Source organism: Microcaecilia unicolor, chromosome 2 (assembly GCF_901765095.1).
Source record: "Microcaecilia unicolor chromosome 2, aMicUni1.1, whole genome shotgun sequence".
Lineage (NCBI taxonomy): Eukaryota > Metazoa > Chordata > Amphibia > Gymnophiona > Siphonopidae > Microcaecilia > Microcaecilia unicolor.
The window spans coordinates 604,671,878-604,697,925 of record NC_044032.1 but is presented as its reverse complement, the minus strand read 5'-3'; the positions used below and the strand labels follow the sequence as shown (position 1 = coordinate 604,697,925).

General features: G+C 42.7%; 1 protein-coding gene across 3 annotated transcripts in view; it reads left to right on the top strand.

Moving 5' to 3' along the window:
* The window catches only part of FNIP2 (folliculin interacting protein 2), a 156,418-nt gene that overhangs the window by 71,612 nt on the left and 58,758 nt on the right, over nt 1–26,048 (top strand). For 2 of the 3 annotated variants that reach the window (XM_030191601.1, XM_030191600.1), the window contains exons 2-7: nt 6,839–6,965; nt 17,138–17,278; nt 21,706–21,806; nt 21,916–21,987; nt 24,289–24,389; nt 24,539–24,628. In XM_030191601.1, the coding sequence (XP_030047461.1) occupies nt 6,839–6,965; nt 17,138–17,278; nt 21,706–21,806; nt 21,916–21,987; nt 24,289–24,389; nt 24,539–24,628 (632 nt within the window). The remainder of the gene's footprint in view (nt 1–6,838; nt 6,966–17,137; nt 17,279–21,705; nt 21,807–21,915; nt 21,988–24,288; nt 24,390–24,538; nt 24,629–26,048) is intronic. The other variant, XM_030191602.1, reaches the window with a different exon arrangement.

Sequence of the window (26,048 nt, the reverse complement as noted above, 5' to 3'; positions counted from 1 at the left end):
TTACAAAATTGCACCTGACGGTTCCTGTTTTCTTCTCTTTACGTAAATGAGTTTGATCGTGAAATGTTTTAGGATTTTATACTTATTCTCTATTTGAACCAGGCACCAGTCCACCATTTGTCTCCAAGAGATCTGTGTCCCTGTCTGAGGCAGGAAGGGCACTAACATAGGAGATCTTTAGGTGCTCTGTATACCAGGGTGAAAGTTGGAGGGTTCTGGGTACTGACTCTCCAGTTGGCCGTGCAAGAAGATGGAAAAAGAGTTCACATTCCACCTTATATGATCAGTTGGGATTTGATCATGATGAATGAAGAACTGAGACTCCCATTCTTGTATGAGTGGTAGGCCCAGCTGAATCAGGACAGTAGGTTGATATGGGGAAACAGTTTGAGACAGCTGCTAAAGAGAATATTTTCAACTGATCAAGTAGCAAAAACAAACATCTGTTTATTAAACTCCTAAGAAATATCACCTTTTTATTGCTCCATGGTGCGACCTTACCTTGAGTATTGCTTGCAATTCTAGACACCATATCTCAAAAAAGATATAGTGGAATTGGAAAAGGTACAAAGAAGGGCAACCAAAATGAAGAACTCCTCTCATACGAGGAAAGGCTAAACAGGTTAGGGCTCTTTAGCTTGGAAAAGAGATGGCTGAGGGAGGATATGATAGAGGTCTACAAAATCCTGAGCGGTGTAGAACTGGTAAAAGTGAATCGATTTTTTTTTTCTCTTTCAAAAAGTACAAAGACTAGGGGACACTCTATGAAGTTACATGGTGCTACTTTTAAAACTAGTAGGAGGAAATATTATTTCACTCATCATTGCCGGAGGATGTGGTTACAGCAGTTAGCATATCAGGGCTTAAAGGTTTGGACAAGTTTCTTGAGGAAAGTCCATAGTCTGCCTTTGAGATAGACATTGGGAAAGCCACTGCTTGCCCTGGGATCAGTAGCATAGAATCTTGCTCTACTATTTGGGATTCTACCTGGTACTTGTGATTTGGATTGGTCACTTCTGGAAGCAGGATACTGGGCTAGATGGACCGTCGGTCTTACCCAGTATGGCTATTCTTATGTTCTTTCTTTAAATGCACTGGACAATCAGTTTGGCAAACATCAATAATTGTGCCCTCTCAGTGGCTTTTCTCCTTTTTCTGAGATTCTGTTAAGATGCATACTAACAACTTCTGTATTGGTCTTGTCAGTACCTTTCTGCCACTCTGGGATGCATTTCTCTAATACTTTTATCATTTCCTCCTGATTTTTCAAGTATGACAGAAAACAGTAGAAGACTTTTTTTTGTTTGTTTTTTTTGGTTAGACCTTTGTCCCCAGATGAGGAGAAAGAGAGAACCATTTCCTCTCTTCCACCACAAGCTCCAAATGACACTTGGCTCCTTTCGCATAGTACCCTGTCATGTGCTGGCAGAGCTCAGTCACAGCTTTCTCCTTGCACGTTAACACACCATTACACTTCTTGTTCTGTAGAACGGATACAGCATTCCTTGTGAAACTGAATAATGCTGTACACCAATGTAGAGGAAATTTAATCTGTCGCCAACTGGAGTGTTATCAGTTCAAAATCAAAATTCAGAAGCCCCAAATGTAATACCTAGTCTTTAGTTGGCTGCATACTGGATAGTTAATTGACACCAGCTATATGACATTTAAGGCTCATTTTATAATGGGACACCTATACAAAAAGTCCAAAAAGGTCTTGTCCAAAAAATAGTTCACCTATTTTAATCTTCATTATACAGATGTACTGGACCATCTGATATTAGATAAGGTTTGAATAAATAGTTCACTCTATACCATATCAAGCTTTCTCATAGATCCACAAATTTGTATCTGAAAATAAATGATTTTAAATTGATGAACTTTTATGATGCAATATCAAACTCTATATGCGCTTATTTAATTCATTAGCGATCCCTTGATAGACATACAAGGCGAGACATACAGACACATCACATTACTTATACAGTCTCCAGCACATACAACTGCTTAAGTGCTGAACACACCCAAAAGTCTCATTGCTACACAGAACACCCCCCACCAAACTCTTAGGTGCCAATGCACAAAGTTTACTCTGCTAGGAACATCCAATTTTGATTGGTTCAATCTAGTTTAGCGTGCATGTCACTCAGCAAGTAATCCACACAGGGGTTCTATGTGGTTTTTACCATTCACGGTAGCAGCAAATGTATTAAAATGAGCTGATTAGTATTAAAATACTACTTATCATTTCTATAGTGCTACTAGAAGTACACAGTGCTGTACACTTGAACATGTAAGAGACAGTCCCTGCTTGACAGAGTTTATAATCTAATCAGGACAGGCAAACAGGACAGATAAGGGAATTACTTAAGGTGGGAATGATAAAACAGTGATGCACAGAAAGGAGCGCCTACCTTTAACAAATTTTTATGAGGGATCTGGGGCTGTCGTAGCATTTTTTTTATTTTTTATTACATTTGTACCCCACGCTTTCCCACTCATGGCAGGCTCTATGTGGCAGGCAATGGAGGGTTAAGCGACTTGCCCAGAGTCACAAGGAGCTGCCTGTGCCGGGAATCGAACTCAGTTCCCCAGGACCAAAGTCCACCACCCTAACCACTAGGCCACTCCTCCACTCCACAAGCATGACGGAGGCTTCTTGGCGGAGCAGTCTGCTGTCATATTTAAATAGTATTCGCATATGTGTGTGTTCTCCATGTAACAGCACTGTGAAAAAATGCCTTGGAACAAAAAAGCAGGTGGAGACTTGTCCATGGTACCCCCAGTTTTGAAAAAGCTACACAAGGCTTTCATACATGCACATATAAACAGTAAACCCCCTGGGGTGTGAAAGTTGGCTTCGAACCCTACAAAAAGAAACTTTCATACCCCAGGTGGTTTATGGCTTATGTGCGGGTGTATGAAAGCCGTGTGTAGTAGTGGAATGCTGTGGAGATTCTATGTAAGCGCTGCTCAGGGGAAGACTGTTTTACGCTGGCACTTTCCCTTAATGAGCTGCTTGCTGTAATTGCGAGCAGCTCATTTGCATGAGATTTCCTTTGAGCATCGCTCTCTAATTCAAACTCTGTAACTTTTACTGGGGATCTAAACACACACGTTTTTTTACAGGGACTTGTGCATTGGCACATTAGTGTACCTTGTTGTATTGTGCACAGGCCTGGCTTACAAAATAGTATAGCAAATTCTAAAATCCAAAATGCATTGGCAATTTAGTTTTTGCCTAATGCTGCTGAAAACTCTGTATTTTAGATAGTACTTTTTGAGGTGTGTGGAGTGGGGAAGATTTTTTTTTTTTAATCTCTTCTGGCAAACCCAAGTACTTTTTCAAACGTTGATCTCAGTTGGATGTGTTTTCATCAAGGAGTCTCTTTAAGGAGTGGAACTTGGCTGTTTAAAGAGATGCTAAGCCTCACTCGTTTGAAGGCTTTCTCACTTGCAAAATCTTTGAGCTCTTTCTCGCTCAAGACAGCTTTTATGAGAGTCAAGCCTGAAAGTAAACCAAGAGTCCCAACCAGTAGAAAGACATTTCAGCACACCTTCTTGCCTACTACTTCCCCTTGCTGTGTCCATTTTCCCTGTACTCACAAGTGCATGTGCTGTGAAATCTACATACCTACTTTTTACTACTGGGTGGAGAACGATTTTCAGCCCAAGATGTTTGTTTATATTGTCCCTCCCCCCCTCTAATATCATTCCCAAGGCTTCAAAGAAAAACCAATTATCGTTTTATGCTGCCTTGATTCATTTGCGAAGCAGTACTACACAGGGGCGTAGCCAGACACCCAATTTTGGGTGGGCCTGGGTCCAAGATGGGTGGGCAGAAGAACCCCGTCCCACAGGTGATTTCGTCTCTTCTTCGATCACCTGCATGCCATATGGTCTCTCAAACATCCCCCCTCTCCCGCATACCTTTTAAATAGATTTTCACTGGCGGCGAGCAGCAACTAATGCACACACCGCTCATTTTGGCCCCACAGCCTTCCCACTGATGCAACTTCCTGTTTCCACATACGCAGGAATACATCAGAGGGAAGGCTGTGGGGTTGCTGTGAGCAGTGTATATCAGTCACTGCTTGCTGCAGGTGAAGATCTGCTATTTACAAGGTATGCAGGAGGAACAGTTGTTGGGAGTTTTCAGCTGGTGGGGCTTGGGAATCCCTGCCAGCCACATCATAGGTGTGCGGCTACTGGGTGGGCCTGAGCCCAAAGTAGGTGGGCCCAGGCCCACCCTTGGCTACGCCACTGGTACTACACATAAATCTTTCTAGGTTTATACCCTGGACTTATCCTCTGAAAAATCTCACTCTTTGGTGTTGGTCTCACTCCTTGGCATAGTAAATCTCTCACTCTGAGGTGGTTCACCCTGAGCATCTGTTCTGTTAGCTTATAAAATCTCTGGAATTAAACTGGCTTTGTCATAACTAAGAATCCTGTCGACTTGTCTTGTGCCCTTTCGAATTCCAATACTACTTTAACTTGCCTCAGTTTCATTGTAGTGACAGTGGAGCCCAGCTGGAGACGGTCAGAAGTCACATGATTCTGATACCTGTCACCAGTTCACACTGTAGATCCCAGGTTAAAGTGAATCCCCTCGTTCCCTTTTTTTGCCAAGCATAATTTATTTATAACTTCTCTTACTATCATTCAGCCACAACAGGGGAAAAAAAAACATTTTCAGCATGTTTTTCTCTGAAGTTTAGAATCTGAACTGTGGGCAGTAATATTTGAAGAACATCATATGCCTGAGCTGCTGAGAATCATGTTTAAAGTTTAAGTCAATAGAGAACAGATGCCCATTTTTCCAGTGGTTGGCAGTCAGTTGTGTTACAGGGTGCACGCACTGTTGACTGAAGTCCTGAATCGAGAGATAAGTCAGCAAGGCCTCTTCCGGGGTTGGTGGCTTTCTGTGCTGTTACTTAGAAACATAGAAACACTAGGAAAAAATGCCCATTTCTGAGCGGAATGAAACGGGCGCTAGCAAGGGACCCCCTCCCTCCGTCCCTCGAAGCTACTTGCCTTGTTCGCTGTGGGCCGTTTCGGCCCTCGAGTGTCAATAGCTCCGCCCTCAATGTCATGACGTTTTGACGCGTCATGACGTTTTGACGCGAGGGCGGTGCAGACACTCCAGGGCACACCGGATATCTCGGGCGCCTCAACTTCCGTGGAGGCTTCACAACGTTGGGGTTGCCTTTTATATGTATAGATGACGGCAGATAAAGACTGTATGACCCATCCAGTCTGCCCATCCTCTGTAACCCGTTATTCTTCCTGTTCCTAAGCGATCCCACATGCTTATCCAATGCCTTTTTAAATTCTGGAACAGTCCTCACCACCTCCACTGGGAGGCCATTCCACGTCTCCACCACTTCCTTAGGTTACTCCTAAGCCTATTTTCTCTTAACTTTGTAATATGCCCCCTCATTCCAGAGCTCTCCTTCATTTGAAAAAGGCTCTCTTCCTGTACATAAATGCCCTTGAGATATTTAAATGTTTCTATCATGTCTCCTCTCTCCCTCCTCTCTTCCAGTGTATACATGTTGAGGTTCATAAGCCTGTCCCTATAATTTTTGCATTCAAGACCGCTTACTAATTTCGTAGCTGCCCTCTGGACCGACTCCATCCTGTTTATAACTTTCCGTAGGTGCGGTCTCCAGAGCTGCACGCAGTACTCCAAATGAGGCCTCACCGGAGACCAGTGCATATTTTCTAGCAAAAAAGGTGCCGGTACTCAAATGCCAGGCCACCCTTCAGGGGGTGGGGTGATCACTAAGGGACCCACCCCACAGTAGCCAGGCCCCCTGCAACCAGTCACAGAATCTATGACAAGGCAGAATTAGTGTGTAGAGCTTGAGCTCTTTCATTAAAACTTGGGGACCATGGGTCAAGTTTAGCAGACATTGAAAAAGGTGCCGGTACTCAGTACCCCCAAGTACCCCCTCAAAAAAAGCCCTGCCGGAGACTTATACGGCACTATCACCTCCTTTTTCCTGCTGGTCATGCCTCTCTTTATGCACCCAAGGATCCTTCTGGCTTTGGCCGTCGCTTTTTCTACCTGTTTACTTACTCTGTCTCTGTACAGACATATGTGTATGATGAGCAGATGTTGGCGAACTTCTGACACATAGTTTTGAGATACTAGCTTGAGGATAAAGTTGTTCTGTTTGCCTCACCCCTCCCTCCTTCAAGTGTATCTAGTGAAACCTGCCAAATTGGCCTTATGTTTCTACCCTACCTTCATATTTTTGACATTAATCTTCTTGTTCAGAGGTGGGGGTGGGAGGAAGACATTTTGTTTTGTTTTGTTAAACTCCTATTGATCGCAGTCCTGCTGCTGCCTTTGCCTCTTGGTCTTGCAAAGCATAATGGAATATGAGTTTGAAAACAGATTAGACTGCAGTTCTGTGTTGACATTGAACTTGGCTGTTAGTTTTTATGGACAGAAGATATCCATGTTATTGAATTAAATCCAGTGTATGTGTTGAGTTTATACACTTTCTGCAGTTCATAGTCAGTTGTTTATTCTGGCTTGATTTCTGTGTGTTGTGTGATGGGAGTGGTCAGTGGACTGAGTGCATACTGGAAAACTTAGGATGAGGGTGCAGATTTGTTGGGAAGGAGGGGTGCAACAAAGGAATTTAACACCCAGTTTCATAATAAGTTGTTACACTTAACCTTTTCTTTTCTAGGTATTACTACTCACAAACAACCATGTTGTTTATATGAAATGATCACTGTTTAGGTTTGGTTCAGGCGACACTGGTAGTCTTCCTTCCCTTCAGTGCTTTGACTGAATAATCTCTCTATGTTCATCCCACAGCTGGCCGTGCTCCGAATTTGATTTGAGCTCCATTCGGTTGATTGTATACCAGGATTGTGAAAGGAGGGGCAGACAAGTTTTGTTTGATTCGAAAGCTGTTCGTGAAGTTGAAGAGGGAAACTCGCAGGTAGGAAAAATTGATTCTCTTGTGATGAGTTTTTTTCCTTCCTTACTTGTCCTTCCAGTAAGTTAGAAAAGTTATTTAGAACAAAAGGGGTGTTTGAGAGAGAAGTTTTAGGGTTTAACTCAAGCCCCAATGCTTAGAAGCAAATGTGGGCGCTAGAGGTCATTAGTGTCCGCATTTGCTCCCATGGAATGCTTAGAGCCGACGAGCTTGTCGAATAACGAGCTCGCTGGCTGTGAGCACAGTGAGCATGCAAATGCATGCAAAAGAGGGCCTCCCACACTCCTCCCCAATGCCAAACAAGGGCGCTCCTCCTGCAGCAAACCATATGGAATGGAAATGGGACTTGATATGCCGCCTTTCTGTGGTTTTTGCAACTACATTCAAAGCGGTTTACATAGTATATTCAGGTACTTATTTTGTACCAGGGGCAATGGAGGGTTAAGTGACTTGCCCAGAGTCACAAGGAGCTGCACTGGGAATGGAACTCAGTTCCCCAGGATCAAAGTCCACTGCATGCCAGCTCGGAGCTGGCGTTAGGGTTGTGCCGAGCAGGGGAGGAATAAGGAGACCAGTGCTAATGGCTGTTACTAGCCCTGGTGGTCTGGTGGGCCCCAGACCCCCCCACCCCACCAAACACATAAGTGCCTGGTGCTCCAGTGGGATCATTGGCAAGTGCCCCTCCCCCAAAGACTGGCCTAGCAATTGCCCCCCCCCCCCAAACCCTCCTACCTTGAAGGAGGAGGGACTAGGACTCTTCCCTCTTCCTGTAGGGCAGTCCTCAAATGCAAGCACCTGGAATTCTATACCCTATCCCCCCCCCCCCCCCTTCCCTACATGTAAGTACACCAGCATTTCCCACAAGAGAATTGATGGAATGTTAATGATTTTGAGTTAAGCCTTCAGTCCAAGGTACATCATGGAGATATAATCAAACCTGAAAAGCTTCCACAGTGGCCACATGTAAGCCTAATGGGCATTGCATATAAAGGTATGAGGCGATAGGGCTGCATTGATATTGATGCTAGGGTAGTGGGGTTTTTTTTTAATAGCTATATATCTATAGATACAAATATCTCTGATAAATCTGGTCCATTGAAGTAGCAGTATTAGCAGTCTTTTCATGGATATTTGCCATTAGTGACCAAACAAATCAAATTGTGACTTAAACATTCATTTTTCCTCTGATTGAAAACCATGTTTTGGGGGCTTTTCCTTTTAAAGCACTGCTACTTATTGGAAAAGGTGCATATGATGGTGAAGTAGTGATTATCTCATTTACAAAAATGTGTGTGTGTGAATTCAGATAAGGTAAAAGTGGACAAAGCCTTGGGGACTACACATGAAGTATTAAGGGAACTTGGGGAGGGTCTGATGGATCTGCTGAAGGATCTCCTCAATTGATCTTTACAGATGGGAGTAATTCTGTAGAACTGGAGACGGGTGAACGTCGTTCTTTTTAAAAATGGTAATAGAGAGGAGATTGGACATTATAGGCAGTTGGAAAATTAATGAACAGACTTCTGAAGGGCAGGATATTAATGATGCATCTTAAAGCTGACAGTTGCGGGATAAGAGGTAGTATGTATGGGCTTACTAGAGGGATGTTGTTTCAAACATTTTTTTCTGTTGGGCAATTATAAATTATATCATGGGCATGCACTAAATGTGGTTTACTCAAATTTCAACAACAGCTCTGATACTGTCTTTCAAAAGAGGTTCATAAATAAAAGAGAGCAACATGGGAGAAGGGGTGCTAAGGTAGCAAACTAAATTAGAAATTAGTTGAGTGATAGAGGTGTAGTAGTATCTAGAACTCACTCCGAATCAAGCCAGGTGGTTTGGGGGGGGGGGGGTGCGCCGATCTTGTTCAGTATCTTCCAGAGATATTTCAGAAGGAAAAATGTGAATTTATAGGTGTTTCCAAGATCTATAATGTAATAATTCTCGAGGGGGTGGATAAAATGAGAAACATAGAAAATGTTGAGAAATGGTTGACCACTTGGCAACTAAATGTAATACCCGAAATTATAAAGGCACACATTTTTGGTGCCATAATCCAAGAGGGTTAGAGCCAAAGTTTCTTGATTCTCTACAGGCTGTTTTAACTTGTTAGTCATCCAGGAGAACTTTTATAATCAACTTGGAAAAATTAACCTGTTCTGCCTGTTTTGGCAACATACGTGTGCGCCTTTATATAATTGGCCCCTTTAATAATCCCCAATAGGGAAGGAAAGAGGGATGGGATTTGATATACCGCCTTTCTATGGTTAAAGTCAAAGCAGTTTACATATTATATACAGGTACTTATTTTGTAACTGGGGCAGTGGAGGGTTAAGTGACTTTCCCAGAGTCACAAGGAGCTGCAGTGGGAATTAAACCCATTTCCCCTAGTTCTCAACAGGGGCGTATCTGCGTGGGGCCACAGGGGCCTGGGCCCCCGCAGATTTTGCCCCGGACCCCCCTACCGCCGTTAACCCTCCCTCCCTCGCCTACCGCCGTCACCTACCCCGAGGTCCGCTTCCTCCGGCTTTTTAAAATATTGCTTCAGCTGGCGGGGGACCCCAACCCCCCGCCAGCTCAGCCGCGATCTTTAACTTTTTCATCCTCGTTGTGCAGCGCGCTGTGAAATCTGCATGCATCTTTAGATCCAGTTGGATGGAGTCTGACGTCGCAGCACGTTGTAACATCAACGTGCTGCGACGTCAGACAGACTCCATCCAACTGGATCTAAAGATGCATGCAGCTTTCACAGCACGCTGCACGACGAGGATGAAAAAGTTAAAGATCGCGGCTGGGCTGGCGGGGGGTTGGGGTCCCCCGCCAGCTGAAGCAATATTTTAAAAAGCCGGAGGAAGCGGACCTCGGGGTAGGTGACGGCGGTAGGCGGGGGAGGGAGGGAGTGTTAACAGCGGTGGGGGGGGGGGCTGACGGCGGTAGGGGGGCTATAATGTGCCCCCTCACTCTAGCCCCTGCCCCCCCTACCGCCGAACCTCAGATACGCCCCTGGTTCTCAACCCACTGCGTTAACCATTAGACTACCCCTCCACTGGTTCCTCAAAAGTTTCATCTGCTTGAACTTTCTGTATGTATTGCTGGACACACACAGTTTTATAGGTTATGCCTGTACCTTGTAACTTTACCACAGCTCCACCCAAATTATACTCTGGAATGCCTGTGTAAAAAGTATGTGTGCTTTTGTCAGTACACACATTGTTTGTGCATATGAATAGTCAGTTTTATAATATCCATTTTCTTGTGTAAAATACAGTTTGCACATTGAAAATGTTTTATGTTTAGATATGTTTTATTGAAGAGAGAGGTTCACCACATCAAATAAAACATTTAACTGTACAACTGTTCTCCAGTAATTTTACCTTTTCTCCCCAACTGCCCTCTCTCCTCTACTTCCCCTCACTCCCCCTTCCTCCAAAGTCCAACTTCCTAGAGACATCCAAGTCATTTATTCACATTGTCCTAATTTAAATGTTCATGAGCTGTCCTCTGGCCGCAGGTGTCAATGTCATCCAGAAGGGACTCCATTGGTATTGAAAATGTTTTGCTTTTATCGGCATTTGTATGCTCTCTTCCATTCTTTCAATTCTCATCAGGTGAATCATCTGTCCTCTCCAGTATTGTATAGAAGGGCCCGTGGGAGCGAGCCAGGCTACCAGTATTGTCTTTTTTGAAAATGTTTTATAAAAAAAATACTCCCCCCCCCCCCCCTTGAAAAAAAGGGTGTGTAACTTGTGGATCAGTAATTATGTTTTTCTGCCGTTGCCTTTTTGGTCAGCTTATGGGTATATAGAAAGTGGAGCTTGTGCATTTGCCGCTTTTTTGGCGCTCTTATCTCGTCATTGCTTTTGTTGTCTTTCAATGAGAGTCCTCAGGAAAGAAGCTGGGGGGGGGGGGGGGCTACTTGCAAACAGAACCCTTTTACTCTAATTTTTAAGGAGCATTCTCCTTTGACTTATAAGTACCATGAAATCATAACACTTTAAGGTTTCTGGTAATGATTGATAAGAAGTACAAAAATGAAGTGGTTAGCATTTTCCCACAAATTGCTGTCAGTCCCACAGCGTATACTAGTTGAACTGCCACCCTGAATGTGTCAGAATGGAATTGTAATGGGACTCATTCTCCGTTCTCTTCTGGCTTATTTTCCTATATGGTTAATTTGAAAAGTGAATGTATATTTCAACATATTGAATGAGGATACCAAAAAAAGTCCTTTATTATATAACAATGCTTTATTATATAAAAAACGACCCAACACGGCTGTGTTTCGGCCCAAAAAGGCCTGCCTCAGGGGTCTTGAACAGCCTCTGTTAATGTTGTGTAAAAAGTACACTGTTGAAAATACGCTACAACAAAAGCTTCTTTGGTCTCCTCTCTTCCAAAAAAATATAGATAAACCGTCAATACCAGGAACAGGCCTGTTCTGCGTCTCTCCTAAAGAAACTGTGTATTGACGGTTTATCTATATTTTTTTGGAAGAGAGGAGACCAAAGAAGCTTTTGTTGTAGCGTATTTTCAACAGTGTACGTTTTACACAACATTATCAGAGGCTGTTCAAGACCCCTGAGACAGGCCTTTTTGGGCCGAAACACAGCCGTGTTGGGTCGTTTTTTATATAATAAAGCATTGTTATATAATAAAGGACTTTTTTTGGTATCCTCATTCGTTTTCCTCACTTTTTTGTTTCATAACTCACGGCACCGTGAGGGTTTTCACCTCCTTTTTTGTTGTGGCTTGTATATTTCAACAGACATTGCATGATGAAACTTCATTCTACTGTCATGAAAAAGATACATGGGTCAATATTCAGTCACAGTGGTAGGTGGCGTTATAAAATGTTGGCCACAGAGGTTAAAATACAGATACTCATCACCACTATCAACAGTATAGATGTTGAGAGGATAATTTAGCTACCTTAGATCTACCTGATAACATATCATGAATCCTGCTGGCTTCTGAGAGAGACTCCCCTTGGTATTTGTATCTTTTTAAATGGAAGAGGTTTGCTATATGACAGGAAGACCTTAGGTCTTTTTCCTATTCCATACAAAAACTACTAGAATATATTCTACATCTTTTCTAGTCTTATTTGAAACCCACCTTGGTTAGGATTTTTTTATCACCATCCTTTAGTAGTTTGATTCTAATCCAGCTGGTAAGAGCTCCCTTTTTTCCACTAGACTCCTATGAGCTGAACGAGCTGACTTGGGAAGTCTTTTTGTTGGAATCGCAGTGACATGCAGAGTTAATCAGGACCAGGTCTTAGTGACAGATTTATCTTGTACCTAATTTTTCTACAATAGGGTAGGTTTGTGCACCTATCCAAACTTCTTTCCTAAGGTGGTGCTGGATTTCCACCTTAATCAGCCCTGCCAACATTTTTTTCCGAAGCCATATTAACCACAGTGATGAGTGTGTGTTACACTTCTTGGATTGCAAATGATCCTTGTCCTTGTACCTGAAAGAAACTAAAAGCCGTTAAAAAGTCCACCCATTTTTTAAAAAATCCCATTAAGCATGGGATTGCCATTGCCAAACCTATACTTTTCAAATACAGTGGGGGAAATAAGTATTTGATCCCTTGCTGATTTTGTAAGTTTGCCCACTGACAAAGACATGAGCAGCCCATAATTGAAGGGTAGGTTATTGGTAACAGTGAGAGATAGCACATCACAAATTAAATCCGGAAAATCACATTGTGGAAAGTATATGAATTTATTTGCATTCTGCAGAGGGAAATAAGTATTTAATCCCTCTGGCAAACAAGACCTAATACTTGGTGGCAAAACCCTTGTTGGCAAGCACAGCGGTCAGACGTCTTCTGTAGTTGATGATGAGGTTTGCACACATGTCAGGAGGAATTTTGGTCCACTCCTCTTTGCAGATCATCTCTAAATCATTAAGAGTTCTGGGCTGTCGCTTGGCAACTCGCAGCTTCAGCTCCCTCCATAAGTTTTCAATGGGATTAAGGTCTGGTGACTGGCTAGGCCACTCCATGACCCTAATGTGCTTCTTCCTGAGCCACTCCTTTGTTGCATGTTTTGGGTCATTGTCGTGCTGGAAGACCCAGCCACGACCCATTTTTAAGGCCCTGGCGGAGGGAAGGAGGTTGTCACTCAGAATTGTACGGTACATGGCCCCATCCATTCTCCCATTGATGCGGTGAAGTAGTCCTGTGCCCTTAGCAGAGAAACACCCCCAAAACATAACATTTCCACCTCCATGCTTGACAGTGGGGACGGTGTTCTTTGGGTCATAGGCAGCATTTCTCTTCCTCCAAACACGGCGAGTTGAGTTCATGCCAAAGAGCTCAATTTTTGTCTCATCTGACCACAGCACCTTCTCCCAATCACTCTCGGCATCATCCAGGTGTTCACTGGCAAACTTCAGACGGGCCGTCACATGTGCCTTCCGGAGCAGGGGGACCTTGCGGGCACTGCAGGATTGCAATCTGTTATGTCATAATGTGTTACCAATGGTTTTCGTGGTGACAGTGGTCCCAGCTGCCTTGAGATCATTGACAAGTTCCCCCCTTGTAGTTGTAGGCTGATTTCTAACCTTCCTCATGATCAAGGATACCCCACGAGGTGAGATTTTGCGTGGAGCCCCAGATCTTTGTCGATTGACAGTCATTTTGTACTTCTTCCATTTTCTTACTATGGCACCAACAGTTGTCTCCTTCTCGCCCAGCGTCTTACTGATGGTTTTGTAGCCCATTCCAGCCTTGTGCAGGTGTATGATCTTGTCCCTGACATCCTTAGACAGCTCCTTGCTCTTGGCCATTTTGTAGAGGTTAGAGTCTGACTGATTCACTGAGTCTGTGGACAGGTGTCTTTCATACAGGTGACCATTGCCGACAGCTGTCTGTCATGCAGGTAACGAGTTGATTTGGAGCATCTACCTGGTCTGTAGGGGCCAGATCTCTTACTGGTTGGTGGGGGATCAAATACTTATTTCCCTCTGCAGAATGCAAATAAATTCATATACTTTCCACAATGTGATTTTCCGGATTTAATTTGTGATGTGCTATCTCTCACTGTTACCAATAACCTACCCTTCAATTATGGGCTGCTCATGTCTTTGTCAGTGGGCAAACTTACAAAATCAGCAAGGGATCAAATACTTATTTCCCCCACTGTAGATAGCAGACTGCATCATCTTTGCTTATGCCAAAACAGGGCCAAACTTAACAGGATAATTTCAGAATTTATAAAGTTAACCATGGATGCATCAATAGCCTAGTTGAGATCAGCCTCTAAGCTGCAACATGAACATCATTCTATACAGTTTTATCTCATTGCTGCTAGAAAAGGGATTAACGATGCATTCTGGCCTCTAAAATCTTTGAAGTTCAGAATTCAGCTCCTTCCAGGGCGCCTTCTTTTCCTTTCCAGGTTGTCTGTTTAAAAAAACACAGCCTGTTAACCAATAAAATATGGCTGTGCAGGCCTTCCAATTTTTTTCCCTTTTTGGGTTAGACAGCCTGTGGCTTGGAAGTCCTAGATGTAAGGGTTTGCTATTCTGCTTGTCCTTGGAGAAAGTCAAATTTCTTGCTTACCAGTAACATAGTAGATGGCGGCTGATAAAGACCTGTACAATCCATCCAGTCTGCCCAGCAAGATAAACTCATGGGATAAGGTATGATGTGATACTACATATGCATACTTGATCTTGATTTGTCCTTGCCATTTTCAGGGCACAGACTATAGAAGGCTGCCCAGAACTGGCCTTCTTCTCTAACTACTGAAGCTGTCATCAAAGCCCTACTCCAGCCATAATCAGGGCACAGACCATAGACGTCTGCCTGGTACTATCTTTGCTTCTCAATTACTGGTGGTGCCATCTAATCACTGCTAAGCTTGTTTGGTTCCATGCCTTCCATACAGGATTCCTTTGTGTTTATCCCACACATTTTTTAATTCCGTCACTGTTTCATCTCCACCACTTTCCCCGGGAGGGCATTCCAGGCATCTATCACCCTCTCCATGAAAAAGTACTTCCTGACGTTATTCTTGAGTTGGCCCCCCCCTGAAATCTAAATTCATGTCCTCTAGTTCTACCACCTTCCCATTTCTGGAAAAGATTTGTTTGTAAATTAATACCTTTCAAATATTTGAACATCTGTATCATATCGCCTCTGTCGCTCCTTTCCTCCAGTGTATACATCTTCAGGTCATCAAGTCTTTCCACATACATTTTGTAATGTAAACCTCATAACATTTTTATCATTTTTCTCTGAACCACTTCAAGTCTTTTTATGTCCTTAGCAAGATACAGCCCTCCAAAACTGAACACAGTACTCCAAGTGGGACCTCACCAATGACATGTATAGGGGTATCAATACCTCCTTTCTTCTGCTGGTTATACCCCTTTCTATGTAGCCTAACATCCTTCTGGCTGTGGCCACCACCTTCTCACATTGTTTTGTCACCTTGAGATCCTCAGACACCAAGGTTTCTCTTCTGAGCTGTGCTTATCAATCTCTCTCTTCCTATCTCGTACATCTCTTTTGCATTTCTGCACTATCAAATGTATCATTCTGCACTTGTTTGCATTAAATTTTAACTGCCAGACCTCTGACTGTTCTTCTAAATTTTTGAGATCACTTCTCATGGTTTCTACTCCTTCTGGGGTATCCACTTTATTGGCTGTTTTTGTCATCCGCAAAGACACAAACTTTTTTTTTTCCTTCTAACTCTTCCTCAATGTTTCTCACAAATATATTAAATAGAATCAGCTCCTGTACTGACCGCTGATGCACTCCACTACTCACCTTCCTTTCCTCAAATTCCATTTACCGCCACTCTCTGTCGTCTTTGGTCAACCAGTTTCCAATCTAGTTCTCCACTTTGGATCCTAAGTTCAGCCCTTTCAGCTTATTCATGAGTCTTCTTTGAGGAACTGTATCAAAAGCTTTGCTGAAATCCAAGTAGTTTACATCTAGCGCATGTCCTTCGTCCAGTCCTTTAGTTACCCAGTCAAGGAAATCAATAAGATTCGTTTGACAAGATTTTCCTTTGGTAAAGCCATGTTGCCTCGGATCCTGCAACCTGTTGGATTCTAGAAAGTTAACTATCTTTTCAATCAACAGCAACTCCATTATTTTTCCTACCACCGACATGAGGCTCATCAGCCTGTAGTTTCCCATTTCTTCTCTGTCCCACTTTTGTGAAGAGGGACCACATCCATCATCTCCAATTCCCCAGAATCTCTCCCGTCTCTAAATGTATATTAAATAAATCCTTAAGATGTCCCTCCAGGATTTCTCTGAGCTTCCTCAGTATCCTGGGATGTATCCCATTTGGCCCCATAGCTTTGCCCAATTTCAGATTTTCAAGTTGTTTATAAATGCTTTCTTCCATGAATGGTACCATATCCACTCCATTCCCAGATGTATTCTCGGCAGCCGACAGTGGTCCTTTTCCAGGATTTTCTTCCATGAACATTGAAGAGAAGAATTTGTTTAGCACATTCGCTTTATCCTCATCTGTCTCCACATATCTGTTCTCAGTATCTTTCAGTCTTACAATTCCATTCCTAGCTTTTCGCCTTTCCCCAGTATATCTGAAAAAGGTCTTGTCACCTCTCTTGATGTTTTTAACGATTTATTTTTCTTCCGCCTGTGCTTTTGCTAGCCATATCTCCCTCTTTGCTTCTTTGAGTATAATCCAGTAATTTTTTCCTTGATCCTCTTTTTGTGTTTTTCTATTTCTTGAATGCAGTCTCTTTTGCACTTATTTTTTCGGCCACTTGGAGAGCCATATAGGCCTCCTGTTTCTCTTGTTTTTGTTTACTTTCCTTGCCCTGCGTCCACCTCTCCTATGCCTACCCATGTAATCAGCTCCTTCAGGTATTCCCCTATTTTACTGAAATCCAGTACTTTATTCATCTGCACCCTTCTTTTGCCTTTATATCAACCAGCAGATGATTTCTTTTCACAACTTGATAGAACTCCTTGCATACCCACCCTTTGATAATAAATGTGCTAGGTTCACTTATCATATAGATTTATCCTTTAGTGCTTGCAGATGTTGAGATTGTTTTTGTTTAATTTTGAGCCTGAAAAATATGTTTGTGATGAAGGTGCCTGATCTGAGCTCAACTAGCAACTAAGACATCTGTATGTTGCCTAATTTGTCAACCTGCTTTTAACATAGAAATTATTGGAGGATGCTCAAGTGAAGACATCGGCGAAATGCTGCCAGACTAGCAGTAGTGGAACCTGCACCATCTCTTCCCATAATGCTTCATCATCTGGCTGTACCCATCAGGCCAAGGAACCACCTCCCAGGTACCAGGTAAGGTGAACATTGTATTCCTTGAAAATGAATAGCAGATTCGTAGCTTGATTATTTTTTTTTTTTTTAATGTCTTCTCTCATTCTCTTTTTCCTCTTTTTCCACGGAGAGGGTGGTGGATGCTTGGAATGCCCTCCCGCGGGAGGTGGTGGAGATGAAAACGGTAACGGAATTCAAACATGCGTGGGATAAACATAAAGGAATCCTGTGCAGAAGGAAGGGATCCTCAGGAGCTTAGCCTAGAATGGGTGGCAGAGCTGGTGGTTGGGAGGCGGGGCTAGTGCTGGGCAGACATATACGGTCTGTGCTGGGGCTGGTGGTTGGGAGGCGGGACTAGTGCTGGGCAGACTTATACGGTCTGTGCCGGGGCTGGTGGTTGGGAGGCGGGACTAGTGCTGGGCAGACTTATACGGTCTGTGCCGGGGCTGGTGGTTGGGAGGCGGGACTAGTGCTGGGCAGACTTATACGGTCTGTGCCGGGGCTGGTGGTTGGGAGGCGGGGATAGTGGTTGGGAGGCGGGGATAGGGCTGGCCAGACTTATACGGTCTGTGCATTGAAGAGGACAGTACAAATAAAAAAGTAGCACATATGAATTTATCTTCTTGGGCAGACTGGATGGACCGTGCAGGTCTTTTTCTGCCGTCATCTACTATGTTACTATGTTACTCTTAAGGCTCTTACTGCACTTTATACATACTGTAAGATGTTAACCTCAAGGAGCATTTTCCCTATGGCCATTATGTAAGGCCAATATTACGATGATCCTAAAATCATCTTTCCAGATAGAAGGCCTGCGCAAGACTTAATCATTGCTAGTAACTGATAATAGTGAGACCAATGTTCAAAAGCAGTTGTGGTCATTTGCAGCAATGTCAACTTCATAATTGCTTTTTTTTTTTTTTTTTAAATCTCTGTAGCACTGGAGCAGATAATTTGCACCGTTTATGCGCATAGCCACTATTCGAATAGCGGTCAGCGCTTACATTTTTCAGCGCTGATTTTTCAGCAACATGTATAGAATCTAGTCCATAGGGCAGTGGTTCCCAAACTTTCTCGTTTCAAGGCACCCTTATTGTGTTAATCATTTTTTCACAGCACCCCTAAGTCAAAAGAAATATCTAACAGTTGCCCCCCTACCCCCCCTGCTTCTGGTGGCTTATTGCTACTACATCAGAGGCAAGCAATATGTATAATACCTTCAAAATTTTGATATTATTAGAAAAGAGTACAATGTGATAATGTTCATAAATGTAGTAGGCAAGGGGCCAATAACAAAGCTGAGCCCCATGCCTGCTCATTTGAGGGATAGGGGCTTTAAAGAGAGTGGGAAAGAAGGAGGAAGGTGAAGGGGTAGTGAGCATGAAGAAAACAGGAGGAGATTTTGTGGGGAATTGAGGGAGAGGGTGGGTGTGGGAAGTTGTGACAGAAGATCTGTGAGTGGCTTTGGCAGCTTTGCAATGTGAGAAAAATACCTGGGCTGCTGGAGAGTCGTCTTCATGGCATCAGCCTCTCTCTCTCTGAACCCTGTCCCACTCTGAGATGTTACCGACCACAGGAGCAATTCGTATTCACTGCCTGCGTCGGCCCTGCAGGCTTCCCTTTTCCATTGAGAAAACAGGAAGTGATGTCAGGGCGGGACACGGTAGAGGGAAACCTGCGGGTCCGGCGCAGGCAATGATTATGAATCACTGCTGCATTGTTTCTCAGCTGCAGCTTTGGGTGAACTGTGTGTTGGGCGGTGGTGGTAGGCAAGGATTCGCAGACTTGTGCCTTCTCCCAAATTTCAGACCAGCTGCATGGTGGCAGTGTGCACACGACACATGCCCTTATCTCCCATCTTCTTGCGCAGCACCCCTGAGAGTGTGCTGCGGCGCACAGTTTGGGAAACGCTGCCAGAGGATCTGATTTTGTAACAGGATGCTTGTGTGAGAAGTGTAAAAAGGCATCTATGTGCAATTTTAAAATGGCTTCCGGATACAGCTTCAAAAATGTGCAAATGTTGATAATCCCATTTACACTTCTTCGAGGTTGGTGTAAAGGATGTGAGTATTCTACAGGTATAACCGTATTTTACAAAATACTCGCATAAATTACATCTCTATCTCCACTCTGGCCAGGTTATGCTCTTGGGAACACCTACACTTACATCACAAATAAGTAGATGCACACTTTTCATGTGCATGTTTTTACCTATAGTTGTGATTGCAGAATTTTATGAAAGCAAGACATAGGTCTGACCACCCAACGCAAAACTTAATATCTGACAAAAGTGTTAAAAATTAGTTTGAGCTGGCTTTGTAAATACTAGGTTTTGCCTCATGCAGTAATACTTGAAAAGATAGTGTCATTTGGCTTAATAAAATCTCTGCACTTTGCATTCTCTTGATTCCCCACACATTTGTTAGCAGTCACCTTGGAGGGTCCTTTTCGGAGACTGGGTGGCAGTTCTGGTAATTAGAGAGTAAAACCGGTGCAGGGCGGACTTCTACGGTCTGCACGCTGATCGTGGCTGAATAGATATGGATGGGCTGGAGTATAAATTTTAAGGGACTTCGACGTTAGCTTCAGAACTTTTAGTACAGGAACAGTGCTGTGCAGACTTTTACGGTCTGTGCCCCGCGAAAAACAGGGACAAATTAAACTCGGGTATACATATAAAGTATCACATACCATGTAAAATGAGTTGTTATATTGTTGGTCAGACTGGATGGACCGTTCAGGTCTTTATCTGCCCTCATTTACTATCAGGGGTACCCCATTATCGGTTCACGAAATCCGCCACTACTTTTGTCTCGGGCTGCTCTCTCCTGTAGATGGACCAATCAGTGCTGATGTGATCCTGCTGCTACTGCCTCTAAGATTGTGGCATTCTGGGCGTTCAAGCTAAGATTGCTACAGCTTGACAGAAATATACTTTTGCAAACAGATTTTCCTATTTTTCTAGATATCGTCAACTACCTAGTGTGCCAAATAGAAGAATTGGCTGCAGGGTCCTTTCCCAGTTGGAAACACTGTAAGATGTATTTTTTAAAGTCACAGAGGATAGCAGAGTCCACTTTAATTATTTTAAAAATAAAAAAACATATTCTTGCCACATATATAGATAACTAGTGGTGTTGCTTCTTCAGCATAGCAGCTTTATTTTGTGTAAATTAGATGATAATTAAAATAGGACCAGTACAATAAAATAGTGTACAAAGTGAGCAAACTGATGTTTTGTGCTTGCCCATCTCCAGCTGCTGTTCCAGTATTTCTGAGATTTGGCAGGCTCACAGGGATGGTTACGTTGTCTGCCAAATTTTAAGGGAGATGTTATTTTTTTCTTTCGGTTTTTAAATGGGACAGGCCGAAGAGGGAGAAGACTGCATTAACTGAAAACATTTTGTCAGAGCTGTAACTGATACACTACCACACCACATTAATAGCTGTCCTCCCTTTGGGGTCCTTCTGCTAAGCTGTGGTAAGCACTAACGCATGCTTACCGCAGCTTAAAATGCCTTGCCATGGGGTGCGCTCAGGCATCCCGTGGTAATTTTGACATATGTGTGCACTTCCCAACCATTAAAAAATAGATACTATTTATTTTTTAGGACGGCGTGGAGAGTAGGCGTGTACTGCTGTAATCGGTTAGCACAGATACATCGCTGTCCACTAACCAATTAGCATGTGGTTAGAGTGTGAGCCTTTATTGCCTACAAAATACGTGGCAGTAGGGGCTCCCACGTTAATGGGGAAATTAGTACGTGGCCATTAATTCAAAAATGAGAAAACTCAGCCATTTTATCCATACAGTAAAAATGGCCTTAGCGTGCAGGAATGACCTACATAAGCATGCACTAAGGCCACTTTTTTACTGCGGTTTGGTCAAAGGGCCCCTTTGTCTTTTTTTTTTTTTTTTTTTTTTTTAGACGTCTTCATGCAGCTCAGGGGCTACAGAACTGCTGTTTGGCTTTTTGTAAACAAGTTGTGGTGGTGGGAGGTGTTGTATTAAATATCTTTAACCCAAGCAAGACCAAGTCGAAACATAAGGTTCAGTTGAGCACTCGCCTACATTCCAAAAAAGAATTCCTAACGGTCAGAGCTGTGAGTGGAGAACCTAGGAAACCAGGATTCAAATGCCACGACCCCCCATTGACACTCGTGACCTTAGGCCAGTCACTTCATCTCCCATTTCCTCTGGTACCCCCTTTGTATGTACGTTGTAGTCAAATATCTACTGTACCTGAATGTAACTCACCATGAGCAGCTAGTGAAAGTTGTGAGTTAAATTGAGCCAAAAATAGTTCTCAGTGTTCACGTGGATAGAGTGCAGAATGCTTCCAACGAGGATAGCTAGTGCTACTTCGGAAAGTCATCTTATACCTTTCTGGGAAGAAATCTGTGCTTTTGAGTTGTGTATGATATGTCCCTGCCTTTTATCCTTGTAGTACACCAGGCCAGCCTCAGACTGCAACATGCTGGGAGAAATGATGTTTGGCTCTGTGGCTATGAGCTATAAAGGTTCCACGCTAAAAATCCATTACATACGGTGAGTTTCTTTTTTTTAAATCATTTTTAATCATGTGCAGTCTCGTGTTAGATCTGCAGTGATAATGCTAAGAGATTTGATTTGATTTTTTTTTTTTTTGTCTTGACAGTTCTCCTCCGCAATTGATGTTAAGTAAAGTGTTTTCAGCTAGAGTAGGAAGCTTCTCTGGGAGCACAAACACGTAAGAATTTTCCTTTGAAATTATTTCTCATCTGTGGACTTTCTATCCAGGTTTCCTAGGTTACAGCAGTTGGCATAATCTTTTGTATACCGCAGATATCCTTGTAGCATAAATTGCATGAAAATTACAGTAAATGTCATTCTCAGTAAGATTAATTGGGAAAAAAAAAAGGAGGAAAAACGGTCACTGGAGCTGTTTAGTTTATTCACAAATTTGATATATTGCAATTCACATACATGTCAAAGCAGTTTACAACAACTAAAGCTATAATAACAGTGGATAGAGAACTAAAAGCAGAAAAAGAGGTAGTGATTTATCATCATATACACTGGAATCAGGGCCAGTCTTCCCTGAACATTTGGTTAAAGAAATAGGTCTTTAGGGCAGTTTTAAAGCTAGGCAGGGTGGGTTCTAGTCAGATATGCATGGAAAGGGAATTCCATAAAAGGGGAGCGAGTATTATTATTATTTGTTGCATTTGTACCCCATAAATAAAGCGGTTTCCCTAGTAGTCACCCAGTGAGCTTGTGATAGAGGGGGAATCACCAACAGTTTGACATTGTTAGACCAAACATAATGAATGTAAACAAGCATCAATGAGTTGGAGAGATGCTGGGAGACCAACTCTCATAGCCTTGTAGGCAGTGACATGATATTTAAATTTAATTCTGTAGCCAACTGGATACCATTGATACTGGGGAAAGAGCAATGTAATCATAATATTTGGCATGGTGTAGAAGGCAAATAGCAGTGTTCTGTGCTGTGAAGAGTGATTTGACAAGTACCATTCAATTGTGAGTTGAAATAATTGAGGCTACTGTTTTCAAGGGCATGTAAGAGAAAACAGTGGTGGTACTATTGTCCCAAGACAGACCACCTTGATGGCAGTGTACTCTCCGAGGGAGTTTTCAAACTATGCATTTTGAGTACTTCTTAGCTGTGCCTCCGTTTTCACGGTGATAGTGTGTACTTGTCCATATGGATTCACACAGATACTGTTTTTTTCTGTGGATAATTATTTTCATGGAAAGCTAAGTGCATAGTTTGAAAAGGCAATCTGTATGCATTTTCTTCCATTCCCCTTAGTCAAACCATTCACCTGGGAATGCTGTCACTCAATACACCAAAAGGTATGTATGTTGCAGAACTTCACGTGTACCTCTCTAGGCCAGAGGTTCTCAACCCAGTCCTCGGGATACATTAACAAAGCTGAGCCCCATGCCTGCTCATTTGAGGGATAGGGGCTTTAAAGAGAGTGGGAAAGAAGGAGGAAGGTGAAGGGGTAGTGAGCATGAAGAAAACAGGAGGAGATTTTGTGGGGAATTGAGGGAGAGGGTGGGTGTGGGAAGTTGTGACAGAAGATCTGTGAGTGGCTTTGGCAGCTTTGCAATGTGAGAAAAATACCTGGGCTGCTGGAGAGTCGTCTTCATGGCATCAGCCTCTCTCTCTCTGAACCCTGTCCCACTCTGAGATGTTACCGACCACAGGAGCAATTCGTATTCACTGCCTGCGTCGGCCCTTCAGGCTTCCCTTTTCCATTGAGAAAACAGGAAGTGATGTCAGGGCGGGACACGTAGAGGTAAACCTGTGGGTCCGACGGGTTTTCAGGATATCCACAATGAATATGCACGAGAGAGATTTGTATGCAGTGGCTCCATTGTATGCAAATCTCTTTCGTGCGTATTCATTGTGGATATTGGCTTGGTGTGTCCTGAGGACTGGGTTGAGAACCTCTGGCCTAGAGAGATACACGTGAAGTTCTGCAACATGCAGTTCTAGACTCATTGTGGTTTTCAGATGGCAGATTTTTGTGTATACATTTGCCTGTGTAGATGGCTTAGAAAGTTTCCCTCCGTAATTACAGTGATCTCAGCACAGTAAAGAAATAAATTGGGGGGTTTTCTCTTACACACCTCTTTGTGGAATTATAAAATTTAACAAATTAACTTATAGAAAAATATTTTTTAACGTAAGGTTGGGTCACAGAAAAGATACTTGATTGTGGTGGTATCATGCTTCTATGAAAAGTTCTTATAAACAAGGTATTGATCCAATAAAGAAATCTGATTTGACTATATCCTGCTTTGGCGTGGAGAATGACAGGCTTGTAAACTTAGTCTTAACCAACCTCCTGAGGAATTTTAGGGCATTTTTAAGAATCCTTTCTGCAATATCAAAACCATTGTAGATTTCTCAAAGTTGGGGGGTTTTGCCAGCTATGTTGATGGTCCAAAAGTCTGTCTGATGGTGAACAACAGCATTTTTGTTCCAACCTAATTTTCTATTTTCTTCAAATTTTAGCTTGCAAGATAGCTTTGAGTGCATTAACCAAGATTCCAGCCTGGGAAAGCTAGGCTCAAATCACAGTGCTTTGTCCACCTATCGCAGTGGAAATAACCTAGGTAAATCAAAACCAAAAATCCCCAAGACTAGGCCGCTTTGTGTGTGTGCTTCTATCTTGATGTTTGCAACACTTTTTAGTTTTAAAGGTCATATACCTTTTCTTTTGTCTGGTTTCCTATATTCTCTCTTCCTTGCCTTTTTTTTGTAGGCTTTTTACAGGTCTGCAGCAGCAAACTGCTGCCTGGTGTGTCCGACTCAAGCCCACTCCGCCTCATCCGGAGTGCCTCTTTCTTTACAGGTTTGTGTGGCATGCGGGAGTGCTGTGTGATCCACACAAAATTAATGAGCTTCGCTAAATGACTTTTTCTCCATGTAAGCTCCACAGTTATGCTAAAGAAAGAGAGAGGCCCAAGGACCTGGTAACTCGCGTGGCACTGAAAACTTAAAGCAGTTTAAAGACTTTTTTTTATGGTTGGGGGGGTGGAGATCATGCAGTCGATATAACCACCTTTCTGTGGTACAGCCAAAGTGGGTTTTATATATTAGTTAAAGGTGCTTTCTCTGTCCCTAGTAGGCTCACAATCAAAAGTTTTGTGAGTTGGTTTTTTTTTTGGTACCTGGGGCAACAGAGGGTTAAGTGACTTTCCCAGGGTCACAAGGAGCCACAGTGGGAATCAAACCCGGTTCCTCTGATTCTCAGCCAACTGCACTAACCATAAGGCTATTCCTCCACTCCATCCCAGTTTCTAATGTTATCAAGATGAATATCTATTGAAAGGAGAATTTCAGGATCCTACTCTGTTTCTTATATCAATCACATGCCTTATGCATTAGGGTTGAGCATGGAGTTTGTTTTCAGTTCAGACCTGGTTGTTTTGGGGGTTTTTTTTTTCAGTTTGTTTCAGATATTTGTTTTACTACAAAACAAACATGCATTAGAACTTAGTTCTATAGTTTTAACATGTATTAATTTGATTTAAAGTATACTAATTGAATACTAATGAATGTACATACCTAACACACATTAATCAGGTATGTATTTGCATTACTCTTATTGTTCACAGCTTAGGGTGGTGGTAGCTGTAGCTAACAGTAGTTCTCTGTCTGGAATAAAAGTATTTTAAGGCCACTTTAGAAGAGGGCTACTAAATCGAGTCTATATCAGAAGACCTATGAAATAAGTATTGAGGATATAAATGTGTATTTCCTGTGTTGGGGGCAAGATGATATGACACAGATGTTCAAATACATCAGTTATATATAATACGCCATTGCCCAATGAAAAGGAGGTTTCAGAACAAAAGGTCATGATTGGAGATTCCAAACGAGCTAGAATTAGGGGTAACGAGGGAATATTTCTTACAGAAAGGTAGTAAAATGTATGGAATAGGATAAGCCCATGGGATCCTTAAATGTGAAGGTAGGACTAGAGATCCTGTAGTCTTCATGGTTTTGAAACCAGAAGGAGTAGTGGACAGACTAGAAGGACTTAGTCTTTATGCACCATCAAATTTTGAATTTCAGTGGTCATAATCTTTGTTCTGTGCAGCTGAACCATCTCTAGTTTCTCTTCTTTTACAAATATATGCAAAACTGCCTCCAGCCACCCCACTTGGAATGATCTTGACTGTTCCTCATGGAAATCGTTACTGATGACATTGTCCCCTCTCACCTTATGTCCTGCAGCATTTTATTCTGTACTCTTCACTGTTGAAAAT